At 39.6% G+C, this 26,811-nt stretch overlaps 1 protein-coding gene across 3 annotated transcripts in view; it reads right to left on the bottom strand.

Annotated features, from left to right (window-relative positions):
- Positions 1–26,811, bottom strand: part of PPP3CA (protein phosphatase 3 catalytic subunit alpha) — a 210,613-nt gene that overhangs the window by 14,434 nt on the left and 169,368 nt on the right. For all 3 annotated transcript variants that reach the window (XM_048510194.1, XM_048510195.1, XM_048510196.1), the window contains exons 7-10: positions 23,954–24,031; positions 20,106–20,200; positions 14,524–14,649; positions 11,917–11,991 (exon numbers count right to left, since the gene is read on the bottom strand). In XM_048510194.1, coding sequence (XP_048366151.1) covers positions 11,917–11,991; positions 14,524–14,649; positions 20,106–20,200; positions 23,954–24,031 — 374 coding nt within the window. The remainder of the gene's footprint in view (positions 1–11,916; positions 11,992–14,523; positions 14,650–20,105; positions 20,201–23,953; positions 24,032–26,811) is intronic.

Below are 26,811 nucleotides of genomic sequence, written 5' to 3'. Positions count from 1 at the left end.
TCTGAAAAGCAAATGATTTGGCAGAGGGAGAGAAAGAACACAAGAATAGGGCAAAACCTAAATATATACAGAGGGTGGAAAGGAAGCCTATAAGGCAATTAGATTAGTGCAAGAAACCAAATATTGCATACCCCTTCTATTTACATAATTTTGTTTTATTCTGGCCCATTTCTTTCATCTTGTCATTAACAGTATATGTCACCTGAAGCCTGAAATTAAATCAGAGTTTCAGAAAAAAATTCTGTTAACTGCTTTTCAAGTTCTAAGTGGATTAGAGCACTGATCTAGTAGAACCCCCTTCCAACCAGTTACACTGATCTAGCTTGGCACACACTTGGCTTTAGTGGCTGCAGAATATAAACACAACCGACTTTAGCATTATTTTCCCTTGTCATCTTTGCAGTGTAGCAGCATTCACATTGCACAAAGCCAAGAAGGTAGGTGCCAGAAGAAGAGCATTTGACCTCAGTATGTAAAACAAAAGAGTTGATGCTTTGGCTGTCCTGATGCTATAGCGTTGATTCAGAAAGAAACCCCACTTCTACTGCCAATACAAATATGTACAGTATATGATGAAATGGGTAATATATGGCATAAACGTATTTCACTTAAAATACATATACTGTATTCTCTGCCACTAAAGTGGCACCTGAAGTTGTTCACAATTAATGAAGAAGGGACTATGGCGGGGCATATGCTTTGTAAGCAGATTTAATATCTGGGTTCTTCAGCTAAACCAAATGCCGGGAAAGTTTTTTTTCCTGCCACAACCCCTCAATATCTGCTGGCCATAAGAGATAATTCCAAGCTAGATGGACCAATGACCCATGGAACTTTAATATATTTATATAAAGCGACCATATGCCATACGCAGGACTGGACGCTGTCTGACCAAATACTGATTCAATGTTCCAACGCTGGCTCAAACATACATTTATTTATTAAAATATTTACATCTTGCTTTTCATCATGGCTCAAGATGGTCATAATTCAAACATTAAAAATTAAAACCAGGTTTTATCTCCACATAACACTTGCAGAGAGCCTTGCGCTCTGGGAATATCAACTTGTTGGTGATCCCTGGCCCCTAAAATATCTGGCTGTCCTTGACCAGGGTCAGAGGTTTCTTGGCTCTGGCCCTGGCCTGATGGAACATTGTCAAATGAGACTTGGGCCCTATCACAGTTCGTGGTGCCTGTAAGACAGAGTTCCTCCATCAGGTTGAGGGAAGCAATGGTATCTGTCTGATAGGCCTTCCCTCCCTCTTCCCTTCTTCTTTTCCTTTGTTATTCCCCTTCCCCCTTTTTACAGTTATTGCTGAGGTCTTGTTCATATTTACATTATTATTCCATTCTTAATGTGAGATATATTTTGGGCACCATGGTCTCTGTAACTGAATGTTGGATTATTGTGAACTGCCTGTTGTAAGCCACTTTGAGCCTGGAAAGGGAAATGCAGCCTAGAAATCAAATAAAGAAATAAAATACCCCAATACCTTTTCCCCATCACTAAATGATACCTGATGTTCACACAACATCAACAGCCCTGGCAAACAAGCAAGACTTGCAGTGCCTCCTGAAGACCCCCAACAAGGGGCTTCCCCTCCTCTTTGGGGAGCTACAATGAAAAGGCCCAGTTTCTACTCAGTGTCTGTGGGTCACCCTATGTGGGGGAACAGTGACCAGGTGGTGTCCCTAAGATACCAGTTGGCCACATGGGAACATAAACGAGGAGATGGTCCTGCAGGTATGTGGGCTCCAGGCTACAAAGAGCTTTATATGTCAAAATCAGAAACCTAAATTGAATTAAGAAACAAATGGGCAGCTGTTTCAAAAATAGGCAAGATATATTCCCATGAACTAGCCACTAGTCACCATCCTTGGCTTCTAAGCCAAGTTTTTTCCAAACAGCAGGACAGCCTTTGTCCCTAGTGTCTGCATTACCCCACCTTGTACTACGACTTGGTAAGGAGAAAGGCAAGCGTATAAATATTGTAAATGTAATAAACAGCATGTCAGGTTGTATACCATGATGGGTAAGCAGCATACTAAAGGCCTTTCACCACATGGGAACTGTATTCACTGCTTCAGTTGTGTATCTGACTGTCTGAACAATTGTATCCACTAAAGGTCAACATAACTGGGCTTCAACATTACCAGTATAGGAAGAGTGCATTATAGGAGTGCATTATAGGAAGAGTGCATAAAGTACCACTTTTACTACAGCTACAGGGCTAAGATAAGTAGTGAAGGTGCTTGGGTTAAATTAAGATGTTACCATTAATATGTGTCAACATATATCTGGACTTTGAGCTCTTTCATATTTATTCCATAAATTAAAAAATGTGTTGCGTTAGGACACTTGTAAAATGGCAGGTCCATGGCAATAGATTTAAATGCCTTCAAGTCTGCTCAAATTCTATATTTCTGCAACAATACAAGACGTATGATTTTATAATCCAGGCCTTTGTAGCATTCATGACTGAGACTTGAACATCTAATGCTGGATCTGTACCACCAAATTGCTTTTCTCTAAGACTCAGAGCACACAAGACTACATATATTTTTCTCAATTCATATTTAAAGTGTGGTGTGTGATTTAAAAGTCTGAAGGGGTACTTGAGCAGGGGACAGTAAATTCTTACCTTCCAAGTGTTTTCTTCCCAGTAAGGAAAATAAAATTATGTGAGAGAAAGTCTAATGGGGTTAACAACTTTCATTTCACCTAGCCCTGCACATTTAAATCACACCTCACCCATCCCCAAGCTACTCATACATGGTACAGCATATTTACAGATGTTGGTCTGCTGCCATTATATGTAATTTAGTCACATGCTAATATTTAATATCAATGTAAGTATGTACTGATGTGTGCCAAGAACCTGGCAGGATCAAGAAATTTAAAAAGTAAGGCTCAATCCTAAGGATAGGAAGAAAAAGCTTGAGTTTTAGTACTTGGAAAAGTCACAATAGCATATTAAGCCCTTCTTGCCCATTTAGAAATACCTTTCTTCTGTGCATACATAGGATCTTCTTATGAAATTCCAAAGGGGGGGGGGGGGAAAGAAACAGATCAATGAAGATTGGAGAATTAAAGAAGGAAAAAAATGTATAAAACACAACAACATCAATGGGAAAGTAATGCTTAAGTAAAGTCTGAAAAATAGAAAAGAAACAATTAGGCAAGGAACACTGAAAAGGAATGGAAAGAACTATGCAAAGAAAACACTATTCAGCTCAAAGCCTTGTTAGTAGAATTGTGCAGAAAACTAAAATGCAGCAAAACAACCACAAGGCTGCTCCGTTGCAGACCATGCTGCCCACGGCATGCAGTTATTATTTTAGGGGATCTTTTTTAAAAAATTCAAGACTCACATGTCAACCAACATGGGAAGATTTGAAGGAAATATGGATTTCAAACATACTTTATTTCTACCCACTGATGGGAGGAGGCAGGCTCCACCTTTTTACTTGCTTGTGACTGGCAGCTTTAAAGGACAGCTGATCTGTGCCTGCCTGGGTCATGGAGAGTGCCTGCGCTCTCCATTTGCCCGGTACTTGCCCACAATGTCCCTTCATTTGTCAGCTTGTTAAATACCCCACAATGAGGAAAGGTTGAGCACATGGCTGCAGATTCTACATTATGGGAGGTGGGGGTTATAACAAGCTGACAAGCCTGATTGTGCCTGCAGTCTTCAAGGTCCATCTCTTATTACACTCTGCCTTGAAAATAAATGTCTTGTATGCATGTATGCTTACTTTTTAGGCAAAAAAGCAACCTAAATAGTTAATATGCTCAATGTATTGTCGAAGGCTTTCACGGCCGGCATCACTTGGGTGCTGTGTGGTTTCCGGGCTGTATGGCCGTGTTCTAGAAGCATTCTCTCCTGATGTTTCGCCTGCATCTGTGGCTGGCATCTTCAGAGGATCCTCTGAAGATGCCAGCCACAGATGCAGGCGAAATGTCAGGAGAGAATGCTGCTAGAACACGGCCATACAGCCCGGAAACCACACAGCACCCAAGTTAATATGCTGCTTGAATAAAGGTGATACAAATCTGAACTATTTTTCAGATTTGTTTTTCAATGAGAAAGTCAAGGTAAGAAGTGAGGAATGGTTTTCAAGGGAGTAGAACTTCTACAGTTTCAAGTCCTCTCCCAGATTCATTACAATAATCATGCCCAGCACTCATAACTATTTTAAAAAGTAGCTTAAGTTATAGCTATTGAAACCAAATATATGGCAAAAAAAATTCAAACAGCAGCTAATCATTGGAATTCAAAACAGATGCAGTCCTTGGTGATTGGCTAGCTGCCACTGGTGCCATTATACTCAAATCCAACACATCATTAGAAAATGCATTGATCTAAGTGCACTCATAATGTAAATATTAATAAGGATTGTAGCTTTAATGTTATGAGAGTAGAACGAGAGTAGAAAGTCACTTGCAATGACTATTTAGCGGTAGCTTGGTTTGTGCTACGGAATCCGCCATTTTACTGTGTAATAAGTCAAGCTGGAAAAAGTTTGAGTCCAGTGGCACCTTTAAGATCAATGAAGTTTTATTCTTTATACTAAACTTAAACTGAGAATAAAACTTTGTTGATCTTAAAAGTGCTGCTGGACTAAAACTTTTTTTCTGCTGCTTCAGGCCTATACAGCTATCCACTTGAATCGAAGTCAGATAGGAATAGGCTGGTGATTTTAATCCTTCACAATTTCATAAGAGTAGCTGTGCTGCTCATCCTGCTGACCTCAGCAGTTATAACTTTCCAAACCCATTTAGTTCAATGGCTTTAGAAAGATATAATTCTATTCAGGTTGGCACCTGTGTCAGGAGGAAAAAACGTAGTGGCAGTTTGAGGAATGACATGAAAGAGGTGGAATGAGAAAATGTCAGGATATGTTCTTCATATATTATACAGATATTAGCAGATTTGTTATGTAGTTGCCATCCAGTTAGGCTACCATATATATTCACATATAAGTCGACTATAGCAGTTGGGATCTAAAGTACCAAAACACATCCAAGCTTTGAACATCTTAGCTTTGATTTATGTTATCAGTATTATAATCCCTGCTGTTTACAAAGACAATATGAAGCTCAGGAAGGCAGAGCATACTTTAAAGACTAACTGGAAGGCAAAAGGTCATGAATGTCATATTTCCAAAGTCATAACTTCCAGTGTTTTAACAATTACCTGGAAGATATACTAACAACAGAGGTTGTCCCCAGTTCACTTGATAATTCTGATTGCAGGACAAAACCTCACCCACCTCTATACTCTCTTCCACAAAAAGATTAAAGTGCAGTCAATTGTAGTGGACTAGAAGAGAAAGTAACGTGCTTCCACAGTAGAAAAATAGTTCCAAATGACTGCGAAAATTATCATTTATTTTTAAGCACAGCCTTTGTCAAAATCATTATCCTGTGCAGTATTAACCATAGTACCTTGATAAAAGTGCATTTATGGTGCGTTGAGGGGGTGAGAAGGAATCAGGCTAAGCATGTAATAAGCTGCTTACATTTTGCCATTGCAAAGAGCAAGAGATAAGAGGTAGACTTTCATAGGCACACCGCTGTTGCTGGCTTGTGCTTTGACTGACAGGAGTGATTGTGGGAAAGGGGGAGATTTTGCAAGGCTGCAGAATTTGGCCGGGAGTCTCAGGGTGTTTTGGCCTTCGGGCGATAAATCGCTCAGGGAGCTGCACTCATTGGAACATGGTTAAGAGCTGTGCATGGAACAAGTAGGAAAACAAGGCGAGAAGAGACTGGCTTGGAGCACAGGCAGGGGGAGGCACAGATGGGCAGGGGCGCAGTTCAGGGTGCCTTTTCTACCTGGACAAAGAAGGGCTGAGCTGGCTGTTTAAAGGTCTGACATGGCAACTGGCCAACTGGCCGAAGGATTGGGGAGAATGTTTGTAAATTTGGGTGTGTGTATGTGAGAAGGGATTTCCCCCCTCCCTCTTTTGAAGGAGGCAAATGGAAATGAGATTGTTTTTACCTTCCCTTCCCTTCCTTCCTGTAATGGCTGAGTCTGCGCGCCAGAGTATAGAGTGCACCCACACACTCACACAAAGGGAAGGAAGCAGCCATATTCTGTATGAGCAGTGGCCATTCCATCATGCAGTCTTGCTGCTTACTGAGCCCAATGTAAAGAAGAGCACTATTGTCATGGCTGTACCAGCTGCCTCTCCAACACTGGGCTCACAATGCTGCTCACCTGCTGAAAACATTCTTATGAAGGAGGGGAAGGCACTAGAATTCAAGTGGAGCATTCTACTAGAATTGGTAGGCACTAGAATTCAAGTGGAGCATTCTACATAGCAAAGGTCTGACATGTGGCAGATGAATATACAATTCTACTTTAATCTTTTGGTGGAAAAGAGTATAGTAGCACTGCGTCTCTCAAATTCTAATTATTTTAATAGTCTGACATTAAATATAAAGTGGCGGCAGCCCTCTGAAACTATATTCAGAGGAAAAAAATGACGTAACTGAGATTAAAATCTTTGAACTTGTACAAGACTGAAGATGTCTCAATTCAGGAAGTCTTTGTCTAACCAGGATTTGTTATGGTACCCAAATCTGGGTGCTTTCAGAAGCTTCCCACAGAATAGTATTCTAAACCAGGACTAGACTGTAGTTTAAATTCCCAGTTTGTAGGCAAGAAATATTCTTAAATTGCCTGAATTCTGAGCTCATCACAATTTATGGCTAGATCCAAGATTTTCTAACCCAAGAAGTCTTTGATCTTGCAGTTAGTGATATCTGAATGTGATTTAGAAGGCAAAAAAGGCCTACAATAGCATTGACAATTTATACAAGTATTTTCTTTAATAGTATAATGTTTTCTGAAAATAACAATATGAGTTCCTACACTACCATAAATAAGAGGCTTATTTAAATATATAGGTTTTACACAGACATCCAGGGCTAGATTGTGATACGGCGAAGCACTAAATATTAGTGGTTTCAGTGGCCACACACTATAGAAATAATACTTTATTATTCTCACACAAAGGACACTGAAAATATAAATATGAAACCCAAGGTCCTAAATCACAGGCCACCTTATGTATCCTTAAATCCAGCTCTGCAGACAGTTTTGCAGAAGTGAATGGCAATTTTATGACTAAACCATATTTTATTCCCTATGCAAGTCAACCAGCTGCTCAAGCTACTTTACTCACACTCGTATCTATTACTATAAACCTGCAGCATTTCTAATCCACAAAATGTATATACTGTTATGGTCGCATTTCAGCAAACCTGTACTAAAATAATATAAAATTAGCCCCAGATAATTATGAAGACTCTTGTGCTGCTGCTGATAGTGCAAAGACAAATCAAGTCTTACATTTGTGTCATCCTGTCTGTCTTACAAGGGTCTAATTTGAATTAGTACTTCCTAAGGTCTTTAATTATTTCAGTCCAACGTACCTAAGCCAAAAACACTGTTAATTAAAATAGTAAGTCAAGGTGTGTGCTGGTTATATAAACTAGTTCAGGTTGCTAGGCAACATACACAACTCATTTAGCCACTCTGTACACTGCTTAGCATTAACCCACAAAACTAAGTGATGATAAATAAGCAAGAGTATAAACTGAAATAAAGTGAAATATATTATGGTACTTGCATATTTTCTCCCTCCTCTTTCTTAAGGAAGGTCGATTAATAAGCCAGGACAAATAACTACGGGAAACAAGAGAAAGCCTATTTTTACCTGTTACAAGTCACCAATCCTTACCCTTTCATATGAAGTAGAAGCAAAGATTCTTCCAAATTTATGGGTGTACAGCACACCACATGACAGATGTTGAACTGTATTTTTTTAAAGTTATGTTAAATGGATACAGAGATGAAGGAGAAAGCCATGGTGATCATAACTATGATCTCATGATCCACCTGAAGCAAGGCGATTCCTGCCTTCACGAACTAACCATAATTTAATTTAATTAAAATATCTCAGTGCTCCAGTGCAACCCTATCTCTGAAAGGGTCAATGGGCTCAGGTGACACTGAAAATACAGAGGACAGGAAATGCCAAGTATTTAATAGAACTTTCTGAACAGTCAAATCAGAATATGGCAGCAGAACTGTAAAAAGTATTAGTATCTAATTTAAGACAACTCCGTTATTAAATGCTGCCAGCCCCTTTTCTCTATATGATTCAGCACTTGAGGGCTTATGCAGCACTATCCTAACCACAAGTTGGACTTCCTTCCTAGTTAGCATGTACAGGACTTCAACATTAGGCACTTAAGGTAGCAACTTTCAAAGCAAGCAGTTATAACTGAGTCATTGCTGGTGTCTTGTCTAAAGAACACTTTCCCTATAAACCACTTGCTTGGCACCTGCATTTTATTGATCTTTATTTTCCAGTTTATACTCCTAGTCTTAACACTGGTTGCAGACTCCAGCAGGCTCCATCATTTGCTATCTTTTACTGTTGTTGGATGGTGGATTTAGTGCCATTTATGGTTCCTATGGCTTTTTATTACTTGTATAAGTTTTTGTGGGATTCTATTTCATTATGGATTGTAACCTGCCCCCGAAACTCTTTGGTTGCAAGTGCAAAATTAAAAGGTTTTAAAGAAAAATAAAGTTATTCCAGAGGAATGTAGGTGTGCTTCACTATGAACATTTGGAACTGGGATCCTAATAAAGAAGCTTTAGAAAATGTTAACCAGTTCTTAAAGCACAAAGCAAAATCTACCTTGGCTTTCAAAAACAGGGACAAGGTAGTTTAAGTACAGTAAGTAGTGGATGAAAAAAGATTTTAAAGAAGCAATATCAGAATTATTCCATGAAAGTACAGGTATTAACTTAAAAACAAGTTATTTCTATTATGCTGGATTTTGGAAACGTTTTACACATTGAAAGAGCTGTAAAATGGATACATATCATAACAGTGAACTAAAATAACAAGCAAAGTACATGTGAAATGAAATATATATATATCTTCATTCCACTATATGTATATTACAAAGTAATCTTATGGGTTTTCACTGCAGTTATTAAATTGAGTCCTTGAGTGATACCTCATGTTTAGAATCTTTTTCCACAGTAAGCCCTGTGGAATAGGTTCTACTCAATGCAAGGACCAACTGCACTGAACAGACAGTGGGTTCAGAAGAAGAAGAAGAGTTTAGACTTATACCCCCTTTTCTATCCTGTGAGGAGACTCAAAGGGGCTTACAAACTCCTTTCCCTTCCTCTCCCCATAATAGACACCACTTTGATGCTTTGGCTGATATTCAAGTGTGAGGTAGGTGTGGCTGAGAGAAGAACTGTGACTAGCCCAAGGTCATCAGCAGACCTCACGTGTAGGAACGGGGAAACAAATCCAGTTCACCAGATAAGAGTCCGCTGCTAAGGTAGAGGGGTGGGGAATCAAACCCAGTTCTCCAGAGTCCACTTGCTCCTAACCACTATACCACACACTGGCTCTAGAGAGGGAAGTGATGTTTCAAATAGAAGGTGTCTCTAGATCATAGATGTCAAACTCGCAACCCTCCAGATGTGATGGACTACAGTTCCCAGCATCCCCTGCCAGCATCTTCTGGCAGGGGATGATGGGAACTGTAGTCCATAACATCTGGAGGGCTGCGAGTTTGACACCTGTGCTCTAGATTAACTCATTTTGATGTCTACCTTTTCTTACATCTTAGCTAGTGTTTTAATGAATTATTTTTGTTCAAAAATTGTAAAAGAATATTGTTAGTAGGCAGAAACACACACACAAGGTTAAGCCTTTTAAAAGAGTGTAAGTATTTTGCTCCACTCCAAACTTTTCATTCATAAAAATGGATAAAGTTATTGGACACATAAATCTGCTGAGCTAGACTTTAATATTACAAAGTTTATGACAATTCAGTAGTTTTTCATTAGAACAATGCGGCTTTCAATAACAATCAACACCAGCTGAAACCCTCCAGTTATACAATGCCCCCAAGCAATGCTGAGGCTACGGCAGACATGGAATGCTAGAAGTCACCCGTCTTTTTTGTTTTTCACATTTCAATGTAAAGATTCAATTTGCCATCACTAAGCCCAAAGCTCCAAGAAGTCACTCACCAGGGACATGGGTAAGGTTTCCACCTCTGGGTTGTGAAATACCTTCAGATTTTGGGGCTGGAGCCTGAAGAGGGTGGGGTTTGGGGAGGGGAGGGACTTCAATGGAGTATCATCGAGTCCACCTTCCAAAGTGACCATTTTTTTCAGGTAAACTGATCTCTGTCACATGGACATCAGTTATAACAGTGGGAGTTAGCCATCACCAGGAGGTTGGTAACCCTAGACATGGGGCATCTGCTCATCAGCAGACAGATCCTGGTCAGCAAACCAGAGATTGAAATACAGCAGGAACTTCTTATGCTGTTCAAAAGTGTGTCCTCTCCATTTTCCATTACAAATAAGATGAAGTTGTTTCTTTCTCAAGTCCTTAGCAAGCTTATGGACTCACTGAGATAACTATAAAGAACGTTTGGCTAGTAAGCCAAATCTGTATTTATTGACTGACATTAACAAGCATGAATAAAATGGCTGACGTCTACTGGGTTTGGTGTCATGGGTTCTGGGCTGGTAGTTTCATGGTCTGGTAGTTTTGCTCCTAACGTTTTGCTTGCATCTCTGATAGGCTTCTTCAGAGGTATGTCACGGTAAGATGTGTTTGTGTCATGGAGAATACTGGGGTTATTTTTTCCATGTATTTCAGAACTTCAGACTTATTAGCGTCTAAAGGAATATTCTTTTAGAAGGAGGAAAAACCTTAAGCATAAGTCTAATTAATTGTTGACTGTCAAAACAACCCACCTCGGTATCAAATGTCCAGAGAAGAATTTTCTGTAATTAGGGAAGAATAAACATGAGTCTAGGAATGATAATGTGTGCGTGAACCTGCACTGCTGCACAGGTCTGAATGTGATCAACCACTGTTTGCTTCAAATTCTGAGAAGGAGGTCCCTTCCACAGTAACAGAACATTCTTTCCAAACAACATGCTCCCTTTTGTTCTTGGGCATCAATTTAATGGCTGGAAAAATGGCCTCATACCTACTGCATATCACTGATCCTAGACAATACTGGGTCCTTACCTGAGCCAGATGCAAGTCAACTCTCCAGCTCTGGCACAAGGCTGGTATGGGAATTCTCTCTTGTCGGACAGAGTATGCCCACATTGTCCAGCTTGTATTGAAACGCTGGAATATATCCTGTTCCACTGCCCAAAATATGAGTCGCTTAGGGAAGTCCTTTTGCCACAGTACATACATAACTGCTCCCCTAAAGCTGACATTGTTAAATTATTTAACAGCAATAATCCTTGGATGTTAGGGATTACAGCCCAATATCTGCTGCAGGCCCTGCTTCTAAGGGAAATCTAATCTGTTCTGTCATAATTATCGTTTCATGATTTCATTTTGATATTTATGCCTAATAAAGGTCTGTTGTTATTTTTTCCAAACTCAACAATTTAGTGTTATGTTAAATAAAGCATCAGAGCCACACTGGACACTTGTTTGCCCCGACCCCATGACATTTTATTCCTATAAATAACCAGCACCACTTTAACTAGCATGGTCTTCCATTATCAACTATTTTGAGATTCAGGGAGAAGATGTTTAACTATGAGGAACTAAATATGTGGCAAACAGTTTTGCCATTTTGGTCTGAAGAGGAGCAAAAGAACATTTTTTTTCCATTCGCTCTTTACAAACCATGCACAAAACACACATAACCAAAGCTCAGCAAGTTTTGGCAGCATGGAAGAGTTTAAGCAGCGCTCCAGAGAGTTTCTCCCAGATTCCACTCCCCTATCCCAGGCTTGCTTGAAGATTAATAAAGAGATTAAAATTTGCAGGCACAAATGTTAATCAGAGCAAACCCCTTCAGCAGAAGGCACGTGATTCTTACCATCAAAGCCGTCTTCCTCTGTTCCAAGTTCATCGTCTGAGCAAATGTTTAGAACATTGACCAGCATTTCTGTCACTAAAAAAGAAATCAAATGGTGGAGTTGAGAGTTGGACATACTCTAAAGGGTCTCACGAAAGGACAGCCAATGCAGCAGGGTTCGCGAATGGGAACTGCCCAAGAATGTATACAGAATAGCTGTAGCGAAGATGGCTACTATGGTAGATGAGAGTATGGAGTGTGTGGAAGATTTTGTGTGGTGAACAAGTGACTAGCACCATTTGCCCTGTCCTATATAGCCAAGGCTAACCTGATCTTGTCGAATCTCAGTATCTAAGTAGGGTTGGCCTTGGCAAGTATTTGGATAGGAAACCTCCAAGTGATTGAGGCAGGCAATGGCAAACCACTGGCCTTGAAACCCCCACCCAACTTAATGATAAAAAACAAACCCCCCCCCCCCCCCCATTTACAGTCAAATATTAATCCTTCCCTTTCAGTGTCTGGATATAGAAGCAATTTTTTTAAAACCAGAAACGTATTGTTCACAGTGTAGAACATTACATCTCATAGGCTCAGGGGAACTTCAAGACAGCCTGCATGGAACTGATTCAGGTCAGCTGAAAGTAAGGTAGCCTAAACAGAAAGGATTCCAGTTTTCAGCAGACATTGGGGACCTTGAATAACAGATGAACTTTTGAGGCAGTCAGGAGAGATGAAACCATTCCATGCTGCTGGGAGAGGTAAAGGGCCAGCAGTTTCTTGTTCTCAAAGCAGAATGCCCAAAGGCAGCAAAAGCAGAGGAACAGGGCAACAAGAAGATACCTGGAGGTGGCTATCCTGAAAGACACTGAAGACATAGAGGCATTGGGCCTCCAACAGCTTAGAACCTAGAGCTGGCTTCGGCTATTCACTCCTCTTTTTCCCCTCATGAAGGGCCACAAGGCTGAAATCTTGAGGAAATGGGAAAGTACTTGGCTTTCCTTCTGAAGTTTAAATCCCTGGCATCCCCAGTTAAAAAGGTCTCATGCAGTTGGCACTGGGGAAACTTTTCCCAGACTAAGATCTTGCAGAGTAGACTGTATGGAGCCAGACAAACCAACGATCCAACATAGTGTAAGGAAATGTCACATGTTCAGTTGCAGGTTACAAAAAGAAAGATGTTTTAGCTCAGCAGTGCCTGAGCAGGGACTTTTTCCATAAAAGAACCTCAAACTAACACTAGGTGGTTGATAATACAAGCTAACAGCATCTTTTTAAGGCCAGGCCCCTACTGCACCAGCAGGCTTTTGATTTTTGCTGGAAAAGTACCATGTTTGACTTCTCTATTGAACTCAGAGGTCAGCCTGAAGTAATTCCCAGTCTACTCGTGCTTCTAATCCAGATGTAGGGTATTCTGGAGCACATCAGGGAAGATGTACCCAAATACAAAGAACAGTGGGTCGGTAATCTTAGCGCAGCATCATATATCATTCAATGTTTGCTACCTTGTACATATTACACTGGAACCCACAGCTAATCTAGCTGTTGGCTAACCATACCTGTACAGGTGTTTTCAATTATGTGCTTCTTGAATTCCCACATTGAAAACAGCTAAAAATAAAGTAGCCTCTAGAAACCACATCTATGTTGTAAGCTACCATAGGGAGAAAGTTAAGTGAAAACTGAACTTCTTCTATAAATATACGGCACCACTAAAACTGATAGTGTTTCAAAGTTTGGGGAACTGGCTACAATGGATTATGTTCCAAATAAAAATCATGAGCAATAACCACAGAAAGTTGGTGAAGAATCAGCAAAAAGGATTGTATTGTCTTCTTTATTTTGACAGGAGTTGAAATACTGCAACAAGGATTAGCGTTAAAAACACTGTGCAAATGACAGCTTGTTGTCAAAAACCCTGCCCTAAGTGTGACACAATCCAGTTAAAAACCACTATTTTTGTGAACTCCATGAGTTGCAAAGTGATGAGGATATGAGCTGAGGAGGGGGCAAAGGGGAAGGGATCAACAATGCGCAGAAGTAAAAACTGGAGCCAGGTTTATAATTGTCTTCAAGACTTGAGTGCTTAGGAACAAGGGATGTCAACTTTTTTATTTTATTTTGGGGATTCAAATTTAAGAGTCCTGAAAATTTTTGTAAAATCCCCAAATTGGACCCTCTGACCCAGACTTAACAAAACTTATGGTATCTTGTAAGGAGAGGTATCAGCAATTACAATAAATATTTAGTGCCTCCAAGTTGAAAAACAGTCCCTCAGACCCAAGCTCTGCAAAGATTCGCCATTGGGTAACATGGAACTGTTCCTTCAAAGGGAGAGGCTTCTATGTTAATGGAAAAACTTTGTGGGGCTGTGGGGGAGCTATTTTTTTTAAAGATAGAAGGACCACATTTTCAGCACAGCTGCTGGGCAGGAACAAAAGGAGGAAGGATTTACACTGACAGGACTGAATTCTTTAAAAATCATAAAGAATACTGTATTCAGTGAGAACTTACGGAACGCTTCTAATGAGCATGAAATTATGGCATGGCTAGACTTATACTTTCTTTCAACGCTGGTGCTTACACAGTTCCTTCCCACATTGTCAACAACAGAGAATGTATCTGACATACCTTTTTCACCAACAAATGGCAAGGACCAGGTAAAAACATCCATGAAATTTGGAAGCCAGTATGGATGAGGGGAGCAGTTAAACTGTCTGATATTCATAACATTGTTCTCGTATTTCAATACTGCAGCTGCAAAAGGAAGTGAAAAGAAACCATTAGCATTTACCTGGAGCAAGATTTTCCATTATGGCAGATTTACTGGAAACAAAAACTCATGACTAAGTGACAGGCAGACACACTTTAGAAACGCAAATGCTCACAGCCCATTCTTCTGGCATCTTGAGCTAGTTGTAAACAAACAGGGGCAAAATTGCTAAGCACTGTAAAATGCTTGCAGAGGGAAGATATGGATCCATACTACTGTTCACTGCTGAAAAGCCCCAACAGAACTGCAGAAAGCCTCTTCCTTTCTCCAAGGACTTGACACACATTTCCTAGGAGAAAAAAAGCCAGAGGGGCAGCACTGACTCTTCTTCCCTTGTATCAACATAAAAAAGTGGGTGACTGACAAACCCCAAGTCTTTGTAGGAGAATTACTGTACTGGAAGATACTAAATGCTGTTGTCAGCTCAGCATGATTTTTCTTCCTTCTCATAGTCACCTTGAGCCAAGAGGAAAGGAGTGGTATAAACATTTTAATAAACAATAAGCATAAAATAAACAAATAAGCATCTTCCTTTGCATGATCACATGCTTACTTTTATTTCAACACCTCAAGATCTCTGAAATACACTAAATATGTTTCCGGGTACGAAAAAGAAGCCAGAGCTTGCTCGAACGCATGCAGGCTTGCTACTTTTTACCAACCAGTAGCATGAGAGACACAGCTGGCCAATGGTGTCTTACTACTTCAAACCAAATAAAACAGAAAAGATTTTTTAAAAATCTGTCTTGTTATAAATGTGTGCAGGAATTTAAGCACAAAAAGTCAAAGCCCCAGCAATCTCTTCTCTTGGTTCTACAGTCTGGATTAACCCAGAGCTGTTAGTCATCATAGGAGCAAAATTCTTCCCAGTGTTCTGGAACTAACACCAAGACTTGATCATTATAACTTATTTTGAAATGGGATGTAGTGTAGGCTATTTTTAAAAAACTTTTACACATCTTATGGTAGTAGGCTAACAGATGGGAGTACCTGAAATGCTACATGCCTGGATGGCAATTTAAACCTGGGTCTCCCCAACCTTTGTTCAACACATCATCATGAAATACTTCCCCTTTGATATGAATGGGCTGGGTCTTTGCAACAGCAGATGTTTGGCAGTAAAGAAGTCTGATTCAATCTCTAGAGACCTCCATTAAGGATCAGTGGTAAAAAGCCCCCAAAGACTATCTGATCCGCTAGATGGCTGGGCTTGAAACCTGTTGTCATATTAATCGGATAGCAGAAGATGGATGAATCATTAGTCTGGAACAGATGCAAAATGACATCTCCTGGCCTCTTTGTAGATGGTTACAGCAGAGGAGCAGGAAGGTTCATATTTAAGTCACCTATGCTAGTTCATAACAAACTCATTAGCTGCAATTATCAAAAGGGTAACTGGACCACATCTCAAGGCGTAAACCCAGTCCAGCAAGTAGTTTATTTATTCTCGCATTTCTACTCTGCCCATTCCCCATAGTTCTAGGTTTCAATGACACCTAGTGGTTAAGGTGATGGGTTAGCACCAAGGAAGCATGACTGGGCCAGTCACACACTCTCAGCCCTGACTAGTATTTGACGGGAGACCTCCAAGAAATACCAGGGTTGTGACAGGGAAGCAGACAATGGCAAACTACTTCTGAATACATTTTGCCTTGAGAACTCTTCTCATAACTTAGCTCTGACTTGAGGGCAAAAAAATAAGTGTGGGTAATGACTGTGTTTTTCAAGTGACTCACATTTTTACTTTGTAAGACAAAGTACGTTTTCAACAGTCACATAGAAGGAAAAATGGGTGTTTCCAGAAAACAACTAAAAGCTACAAGTAAAAGGATATAGTCAAAATCCTGATAGCATTGTCTGCCATTGTCTTTTTATACTACTTCTTCCCATCAGCTGACATTTACACTGATCCACTGACCTTGTATTATAACTTTTTTGCTCATAATGCCAATCTTATAGATACTTGGCACAAACTTCCAGATGCTAGAATTCACTCAGTAGTATGCACAGAGGCGTAGGGGGGCAAAATGGTGCCTAGCCCGCACTCCCTACTTGGGGGTGAGGGCCCACCCCCTGGTCTGCATGGAGATCAGGGGCATGGCCCTTCCTTTTACCAGGTCCACTCCTGCTTTGGACTATCTTTTCTAGTTGTAGTGATCATTTCAACAACATACCCATGAGCCTTTGCTAAATATGCAAATTACCACAAGCTTTTGCCTTCATGCTTTTAAAAGCCGGGTGACACTGAGGCAGGGAGTGGGCTTTCCTCCCCAACCTTCTGGAGTTCATTGAGAAATTTCCGTTTTCCAAAAACCTGGGGCCCTTTTCAGGTTTGTAGAAATATCTGTCTTGGCCATTCACAGCTCCAGTCACTGGATTTAAGTATCCTCAGATTTGGCTGACTTCACTACTGCAATACAGGTGACAATACATGGGGGCCCTAACACCCACCAGCTGGTAAAGTTGAGACTGTTGTCTCATTATGGTTTGAAACATTAAAACCTAATATAATTTATGAAAGCTAATGGGAGCTTTTTTAAAAGCAGCCGGGGGGGGGGGGTCTTTAAAACCCTCACTGAAAGAACAGTTGGCTCAAAAAATATGATTTTTTTTGGTTTTAAAAACTATGAAGCGATGAAATAAATAATTCATTCAGAGGCATCTAAAAGCTGCTCCAACTTACAGTGCATTAATAATTTATACCTCTGATACGACACTCAAATACAAGCAACTTTGAAACAACCAATTTTAAAATGCTTTTCAAAAAAAGCTGCCTTTATTTTAAATGCTAGGAATAGATATACCCTGGTTGTTATCAGAAAAGCAAATGGGAATTATGCTTGATAACTAATCACATTTATGCTTGATAACTAATCAATGTGAAAAGAACCGACTACAAACATTCTAAGTCATTGATAGAAGAATAAAGATTGACCCAATGTGTTCTTGTAGCGTTACTGTGCCATTAATGCTAATGTTTAAAAATTGCCATTTTCGAATTTTGGACAAAAGATAATTACGCAGCCCATTAAAACATTCAGGGGAAAATGCATTAGACTACAGGATTAATAGTTACTAATATAAAAATGAAATATTATGATCTGATTGCTTCTAGTACTGTAGTGGGAAAAAAGGTTGTGTCTATAAGAGAAACTGTACAGATTATTACACAGTCCAATGTTAACCCTACTTATCCACAATTCTAGCACTAACAGAATAATCCTAAATGGAGTTGGACAGTGTAATGAACAGTCAGTCCATTGATTTTAACTGACTTAGAAGGAATTAACTCTGCTAAGGATTGCACAGAAGATCTGATAGGTGCCATGTGGCCATATCCTCATGGAACTTTGGATATGCCCCCATTTGGTGCTTTAGAAGCTGGCCACTGAAAAACCCAATTGTTTCTTCTGGGACTCTGCCATGACATCAGCTGTGTGCACTGTACAACCTACAATGCACTGGCAGGAGGCAGTACTGCACTGTGTTTGCAACTTGATCTCCCTTTGTGGGTGCATGCATTCTAAACAATTGAGAACAAAGTTGATCAATCAAAGCTTTTATTGTTTGAAAGCTGGTTTGTGGTTCCATGTGCACTGTCTGATGACCACGACATTAAATATCAACCTACCCATCCCTATACTTTCCCGAAGGAGCTCAGAAGAACATAGTTCTCTCGACTCTCACAACCATTCTGTGAAGTAAGCTAGGCTGAAAGATCTAGCTGGTCACCTAATGAACTTCTTGGCTGAGTGGGGATTTAATCCTGGGTTCCCCTGATCCCCGACAGATGCTCTAACCACTACAGAACTACATTCACTAGCTCTTGTACATGTGAGTCACAGTTTTAACACAGGACAACCATGTCAACTACATCACCACCAATGGATGTTTTTCAGAGGAGTTCATTTACACATCCAGCTGAAAGTCATAACAAGATGACATACATATAATCATGCAAGAAAATGTCAATGGCTTTGTTTATAAACCTTGTTTATTTACTGTAACTTGTAGACTACTGACAGACAAACTGGAAACACATTTGAGCCACAGGACCAGGCTAAATTTTATGTCTGCATTAGTAGGTCAGGAAAATTCTCATTATGCAGACAGAAAGAGAGGCTCAAACGCAATGTCTCCAAAGAACTCATGGATGAGCAGAGAATAAGTTCCAATCCAAGCATAGTTCTGAATATAACATAATTTGCACAAACTTTGTTTAAATGAGTTTCTGAATTGCAACTGCAACTGTTCAAGATACTAAAAGAGGCAGCTCTCAGAAGGTTTATTTCTCAGAAGGTTTATTAATATTTTCTTATTAATCCTTCTAATTCCAGTTGATGCATTTGTACAGCCATTAAACTGCTAATAGTTTGAGAAGACGAATGTCGTGGCTGAAAAGCTACTTTCATTAATAGAGAATTTGGCTCTGAATCTCTGCTCCTCAGCCGTCTCAATATTATAAGAATGGCACATGCACAACATACATACACAGGTGAAGTTAATACAGTATACGATAATTATCTATAAATGAGAAATGCTGACACTCATATGTAAACACTGAAAATTCCAGGTGAACTTGTATTTATTGATGTGCGCTCCCTGCTTGGTGGGTCAACATGAACAATTCTTGATAATCTCATGAAGAACAACTTTTGTTGTGAAATCATTTTGGGACAGTCACACGTTTCATTCTGGTATTCTCCAAATTTCAGACAATCATGGTAACACATGAGAGTAATAAAAATCCAGTAGTCACACACATAGAAGAAGAAGAGTTGGATTTATATCCCCCCTTTCTCTCCTTTCTCTTGAGGAGACTCAAAGAGGCTGACAATATCCTTTCCCTTCCTCCCCAACAACAAACACCCTGTGAGCTAGGTGCCGTGTGTTGGGAGTGCACAGCCTAATCTGAATTCCCCAGATAAGCCTCCACAGCTCAAGCGGCAGAGCGGGGAATCAAACCCGCTTCCTCTAGATTAGAGTGCACCTGCTCTTAACCATTACGCCACTGCTGCTTTGGAAATAAACAGATGAATGACACCCAACGGAAACTAAAAATTATCTCATACAGACATTGTGAGTTTACGCAGTATGGATTGAGTCTGTGATCAGTTCAAATTCTCATAAATGTTGAGATGTGCTTGGAAACTGCCAGCTCCCTTTGATAAATCAGCTCAGCAATAACCAGTGAAGAATATATACAACACACACATGTTTCAGTGACAAAAACATCAGATGCAGTCACAAGAGCAGCTAACTCAGTGTGGTTAGTTAAAATTGGTTAATCTAATCTCAACATAAATTATTAAATCCAAATTGTGTGATAGAAGTCAACCATGAGTTAAGAGAAGATTAAAAAGCCAATTTTGGTCAAGCGGTGCAAAAGGAGAACAGTGAATTAAACTGAAATTGATTGTAGTGGGAAGGGTTCTCTTACCTTTGTTATTGTATACATCTAGATAGTTTGGTGCTGAAAAAATTGTAATTAGTGAAGGGAAGCCTGTTGTCTGGCTTTTCCTGTACATACGGTACCTACGACAAATTGCATAAGTAATATAATTAATATCATTAATTTCTCACATGGTGGTATTAATTTAGATCTTTCTACGGTTATGCTACAGGATACCTGGTTAAGTTGTAGACAAAGGAAGAATCCAATGCACAGCTGTGATATTTCATATTTTTTTTCCCAGAAGCTTGCATGGCCATAAATGTATGCTCATTTGCAGTCACTGGATACAGTTCGCCAGGTAGTAAGGTATCGCAATTACCCTGTTTCCCTGAAAATAAGCCCTATCCCGAAAATAAGCCCTAGCATGATTTTTTTGGATTTTTGGAGGATGCTTGAAATATACGCCCTACTTCAAAAATAAGCACTAGTTCCAGATTCACTGGAGCAGCTGATCTGGTCACGTGAAGTGGGAGTGCAAAATCATGGGAAAAAATAAGACATTCCCTGAAAATAAGTCCTATTGCATCTTTTGGAGCAAAAAGTAATATAAGACTTTGTCTTATTTTCGGGGAAACATGGAATTGTGCCAAAGATGGTGGAGTGGAATGCATGTTAGATACACTACAGACTCAAAGCAGGCCCAAAGCTGGTTACACAGACTTAAAGCAGGCCGAAAGCTGGTTACTGAATAGAGACACAAATAACTGATTGTCTTCATTGGACAGAAGATGTTCCAGCAAGTCAATGTAAGCAGATGCCAACAGGCTGCTAAGCTTTCTGTATCTGTTCTGACACCATAGACTGCACTTCCTCCTACATTTAAAAAGCTACTTTGGTTTCACCAAAGGAGGGGAATGAGTTAGGTACCCCCAAAACTGTATTTTAAAAGGAATCATTGTATTTTTGGACTATGTAAGATGGTACAGTATAGAAACCAATCCAGATTCTTTCACCCAAATTCCTTCTAGACCAGCACGGAAAATAACCACATAAATGCCTATTAAAATACGCCATGTATTTATACTTGTGATCAGAATAAGGTTACACAGTCTCAACTGGTAGATATTTAGCTTATCAACAGCAATTTTTTTAAATTTTGGAAGTAAACCAAAAAAAGAGAAAAATTCTATCACACTGAAAAACCTTAGCATAATAATGACATCATAATCATGATGAAACTTAATTTAAATTTTCTTTTTAATACAAAATCTCTGAAAATCTTGGCAGGAGTGAAAAAAGTACTCTACCATGTCTATAGTAATCACATACTGACATTCTGTGTAGATACTTTGCTTACAGGAAAATACCAGTGAAAACATAACTCAATGAGTTGTTGAGCACTTCAGTAAGGATACCTGAATTGTTTTATAAAGCTTTCGAATTTATTGGGAAAATTTTTAAAAACCGTATTCAGAACAAATGCTGGCAACAGTTTAAATAACTAGGGTTGTTAAGAGAGATTCTCTTAATTTCTCTTTGCCTAGTTTCCCACTGAAATCCAATAATCTGTTCCATCCTCCTCCACTTCAGGAATTGGAATCCATTTTCATCAAAGAGAACTTCAAATGCTGAAAGGGCAAGGAAGGGAGTCTCTGCAAAATTTCAAAATTTTACTCTGCACATGCTCAAAGGCAGGTGATGTCTTTCCCAATCTTCCTATCCTGCTGGCTAGAGCATTATCCTGTGGTGTGTTAACACAAAACAGAGGCAGGGGTTGAAGTTACAAAAGGGTGCATTTCTCTTTTTCTACAAAGAGAAATGAAAGAGAAAACCCTCTTTTTAAAACGGAAAGAGCGTGTAAGAGGAATCAATGGTTATACCTAACAAAGTAAATTTCCTGAAGAGTAATTCCCCTCTCCATAATAATGCCACATGGAAGATGTCTACATGAATAAGAACTGACATACGAGAAGCGGTTCTGTGGCAATACTCCAACCAAACTTGGAAATCTGACATGCTAAATATGTGGCTTAATAAGTTGCTGTATAATGAAAACTGGGTGCTACAGTTTTAAATTATTTACTGAATGTGGAAGATCTAAATAATTAATGTACAGTTCTCATTTTTTGTGAACCCAAAGACACTTTGCATCTTCCCCATCTGTCTGTGTGCAAAACAAACAAACAAACAAACAAACGAACAAACAAACAAACAAACAAACAAACAAACAAACGAACAAAAATTAGTTGGGTGCTGTGTGGTTTCCGGGCTGTATGGCCGTGTTCTAGCAGCATTCTCTCCTGACGTTTCGCCTGCATCTGTGGCTGGCATCTTCAGAGGATCCTCTGAAGGCCATACAGCCCGGAAACCACACAGCACCCAAGTGATTCCGGCCGTGAAAGCCTTCGACAATACATTGAACAAAAATTAATTGGCAGTGTAGCTGTGACCCTGAGGAAAAAGAGACCACAGAGTTGGGCTTCTTCTCAGTGACCTATAAAAGGTACTCCTGTCCAAGCAACCCTTGCGTCTCTCCAAAGAGCTCTGCATATCAGGGAAGTTAATGAATAACCTACTCATCCTGCAAGCCTGAAACCTACTCAGATGTTTTGCACAATTTGTGTACAAGCCGACTAAAATTATTGAGTGACAGGACTGAGGCTGACAACAGGGAGGGAAAAGGAAATATTCCCAAAAACGTACACAATACAGTGGTGCTGTGTGGTTTGCGGGCTGTATGGCCGTGTTCTAGCAGCATTCTCTCCTGATGTTTCGCCTGCATCTGTGGCTGGCATCTTCAGAGGATATGAATATCCTCTGAACGAATGAATATCATATCCTCTGAAGATGCCAGCCACAAATGCAGGCGAAACGTCAGGAGAGAATGCTGCTAGAACATGGCCATACAGCCCGGAAACCACACAGCACCCCAGTGATTCCGGCCGTGAAAGCCTTCGACAATACAGTACACAATACATTTCATTCCCTACAAAGACAGCTAAGATCTCTAGGGAAAACATGACCAGGGGAGGCCAACTCTCCTTTTAGGAATGTACCTGTCACCGTTGGCTGTTTCAGGATACGTCAGTGTATAAATAAGGAGTGCTGATATTTTCACACTGGCTTATGTTGTCTTCATCTACCCTTTCTCTGTCATGTTTGTGCAAATTGTGGTTTTGGCCACTGCTCCAACTACGGTTATGGAAATGGGCTCCGGAGTGCACTGAGATTGAAACCACTCAAGGGTATCCCCAAGCATCTTTTCCTCCCAGCTTCTCTGTCTACAGCCCTGTCTTCACATTCTCATTCCTTCTCAAGTAACTGCTCTTTCCTGCACCTTACAACTACTGAAAAGGTTCCTGTTACAAAAACAAAATCAGGCAATGGGACAGGAAAAATAGTTAACAATTATTAAGTGAACAAACGAATGTTCCAAAGTATTTTGAGATACTGAAAATATGGAAAACAGGAGAGAACACTGTGAAATAATACACCTGGTGGATAACTCTGCCAGGAACAGGATGATCTCAACAGGCAATGCTTTGGTTATTCTGTCTCCTTGTTGTGGCCAACGACTAGTGAAAGGTCTGCTGATAGTCAATTAAGGCCTGAGTGACTTGGAACAGCATTTGGAGATTCTTCGAGAAGATGGGTGATGGGGTTTGGAGCCTAAGCTGGGGCATAATAGTATGTCAACGTGCACCACAAAATATTCCCCCACCAAAGGCAGGTGCGCAATATACTCAACCAGGAATTTCTGAACAGAAGAACCACACCCATTTTCATTTCAAAGTATATTGAAGAACAATACGTTTCACCTTCACAGGTAGAGGAAATGTGCAGAAGGCAACAGGCAGGAGCATCATTTATATAAAAACAAGGAAAACACTCACCCAGCATCCTGGGCTTCATGAGCTCGGAGTATAGATAATAAGTTATTTTGCTGTAAGAAGTCGCATACAGCCGGATAACTGTCAGGGAGGAAAAAGAGAAGCATATATTATTGAGATTACCAGACATGATGCATTTACCTCTGACACTCACAAATGTCTGCTTGAATGATTACATGGTTCACATTATGAAGTTAGGTGGTTTTCTGAAGGCTCACTTTCTTAGTCTCTCTCCTGTCATAATTCATGAAAACGGCATCTAATGTATATTGAGCTGAACTAGAAGTTAAGGAATCCATAAGGGTGACCTGTGGATGCTGACACCATTTTAGAACTGGACTAGGCAATTTAAAAAATGGCACAGGAGCCTGATCCCGATGGGGCCTGCAGCTTGGCAGGACTAGGCAATCTTGGCATTCTCATCCTCAGGCTTTTTCAAGTGCTGAAAAAGGGCTGCGAATGCCCTAATGTCTAATATGGCCCTCTGTGAACAGAAATACTGTAAAACTGCATTTATATAATAGCATTTTCCAATGTCCCCTTCTGTTATCTTCTGTAAAACAGTGAAGACTTTTTTTTGTTTCATTTGGCAGACCCTTTGTGATCCTGTCTTCCTTTTAATGTTTATTATTATTTTTTATGTTTTGGTAAGTATTTTAGCTCTAGTTTATTGGTTTATTTGTTTGGTTTATTGAAGTGTTTCTATTGGTTTTAAAGATATCATCCACCTTTTGTTTGTTTCCTATCTTGGTGGCACTTGTAAGAGCAGAAAGGTGAGGTATACATTTTGTTAAATAAAAAGTAAACATGTAAAATGGGATACTTTCTCATGTCATTGAAATACATGGGTGTTCAGTGGGCTGACCAGCCAAAAACCTGAGAACCTTGATCCTGAAATTTGTTGGCAGCCTTGAACCATGCTTTCAGCAAGAAAATGGATTACCATTCATTTAGAAACAACAGATCTGTGGACGAATCAAACCCTCTTAAAATGTCCTCAAGAACTGATCTGGTTTGGAGATTTGGTCTACAGTTCTATGATACTTCTGATGTCTTCATAACTCAAGAATAAAACTGTTTGATTGAATTTGAATGATGATTAAATATACCATAACAAAAGTATAATGCTGCCCAAAGGTCTGTTCATACTGTTGAATAATATATGGTTTGCATGTGGTAAGGCACAAAAGGAAATGTTGAGTTCACTTGTGCCCTACACTGTGTAGAGATTATCATCTGTGAACTCAAACATACCTTATGCCATCTAACCAGAATACTCATTTTCATATTCAAACAGTAGTCTTCCAAAATTCAAAAGTAGTATGCTCATAAACTGTCAGCAGAAAAAAATCCAATGCGGCATGAAAATGCGGTCTGGCTGGATCTGTGCCCACACATATACAATTTTTGAAGTATTCAGGAGCTATAACGTTCGATTAACTGCATTTTGAGAGAAAAATGCTGTGAAAAAGCTTTGCTAAACATTAATCGTAATTAGAGAAATGGAGCTGTCTTATTTACATACTCATATATATACATCGTTTTCCTGCAATGTTACTTTCATAGGAGACTGTGAGAGTCACAGTAATATTTGAAATAAAGGGACCACCCAAAGATATGAACTCAACAGGGTACTACTAGTAATATATAAAATATGAGTTTTATTAGGCCATTTAAAAGTAGTATGGCAAATTAATTTTGCAGGAAACAGAGAAGAAGCAAGATACATTTTGCTAATGGGCTGGCAGAATATTGCAAAAGCAGCATCACAGGATCATGTCCCCAAAGAGTTGGATGGCTACAAAGACATCAGAAATCAATTGCAGCCAAAATATTGTTATCCAATGACCATAACAATATTCCTAGAAGTTAGCTGTAGTCTGAGTGTGTGATTTGATATCTTCCTTCATTGAGATTTTCGGGCACAAGTACTTTTCCCCCCAGTGCTAAAGCCTCCATCAGATTTCAACCTGTGTGGTTCAAAGTTGGGCAAAGACAGAGGAGGAACAAGGAGAAAACAAGCCATAACTGGCACAATCAGGTCTTCTCCTTTCTACGACCAGCTAACAAATTTAAACAGGAAGCTCTTAAAAGAATCCCCTATCTTACTCTTACAAGCTGGAGTCAAGGAGACTTCATGGTTGATGAGACTAGTCTCCATTTAATTTTCTGCTTTCTATACAACTGAGTTGTGGCGCAACAGCTAAATCTCCTACTGTCCACACTTCACATCAGTAGTTAAAGGTACCATTGGCCCAAACTGTGACACTGTCTTTCCAAATTAAGGAGGATCCTGACAAGATAACCAAGAAACTTATTTTATTGCTTTTGTGCATATAAGTAGATTTTGGGTCTCTTTTAACATGTTATGGTGTTCAGATTATATCAAAGATTTTTTACAAGTGCATATAAAAACATGCACACATTTTGCAAACGCTCATCATGGCCATCTTCAGCTTCTGCTGAATATGTGCTTTGTGAAGAAGTAATGTATGAAAGGGGGGAATGAAACCTGCAACTATCCCAATAAGCAGAGAAACACAATTTTGAAAATCATAAGATTATCAAAAACACATGATATGAAAAGGTCAAAGTGCCAGCTGTTTTGAAACAAAAACACAAAACAATCTAAATAGAAGAAATATAAGCTGATCAAGATAAAAGCTGAAAACAACCCTCAGATGCTGTAAACATTCATAAAACACAGGAGAACTTCACAAAAGACCATATATGTTTTTGACAAAGCCTTTATCAGTGGTCAGCTGATTAATGATAGCAATAGATAACACAAAAATAAAATTCCCACTAAATCTAAACAGGGATCTCTTAGGATATATTGTATCCGTTTAGACATCCACAGG

The sequence above is a fragment of the Sphaerodactylus townsendi genome, linkage group LG10, assembly GCF_021028975.2.
Source record: "Sphaerodactylus townsendi isolate TG3544 linkage group LG10, MPM_Stown_v2.3, whole genome shotgun sequence".
Classification (NCBI taxonomy): Eukaryota; Metazoa; Chordata; class Lepidosauria; order Squamata; family Sphaerodactylidae; genus Sphaerodactylus; species Sphaerodactylus townsendi.
Note: the sequence above shows the minus strand (reverse complement) of the source record. Positions and strands in the feature narration are given on the sequence as shown.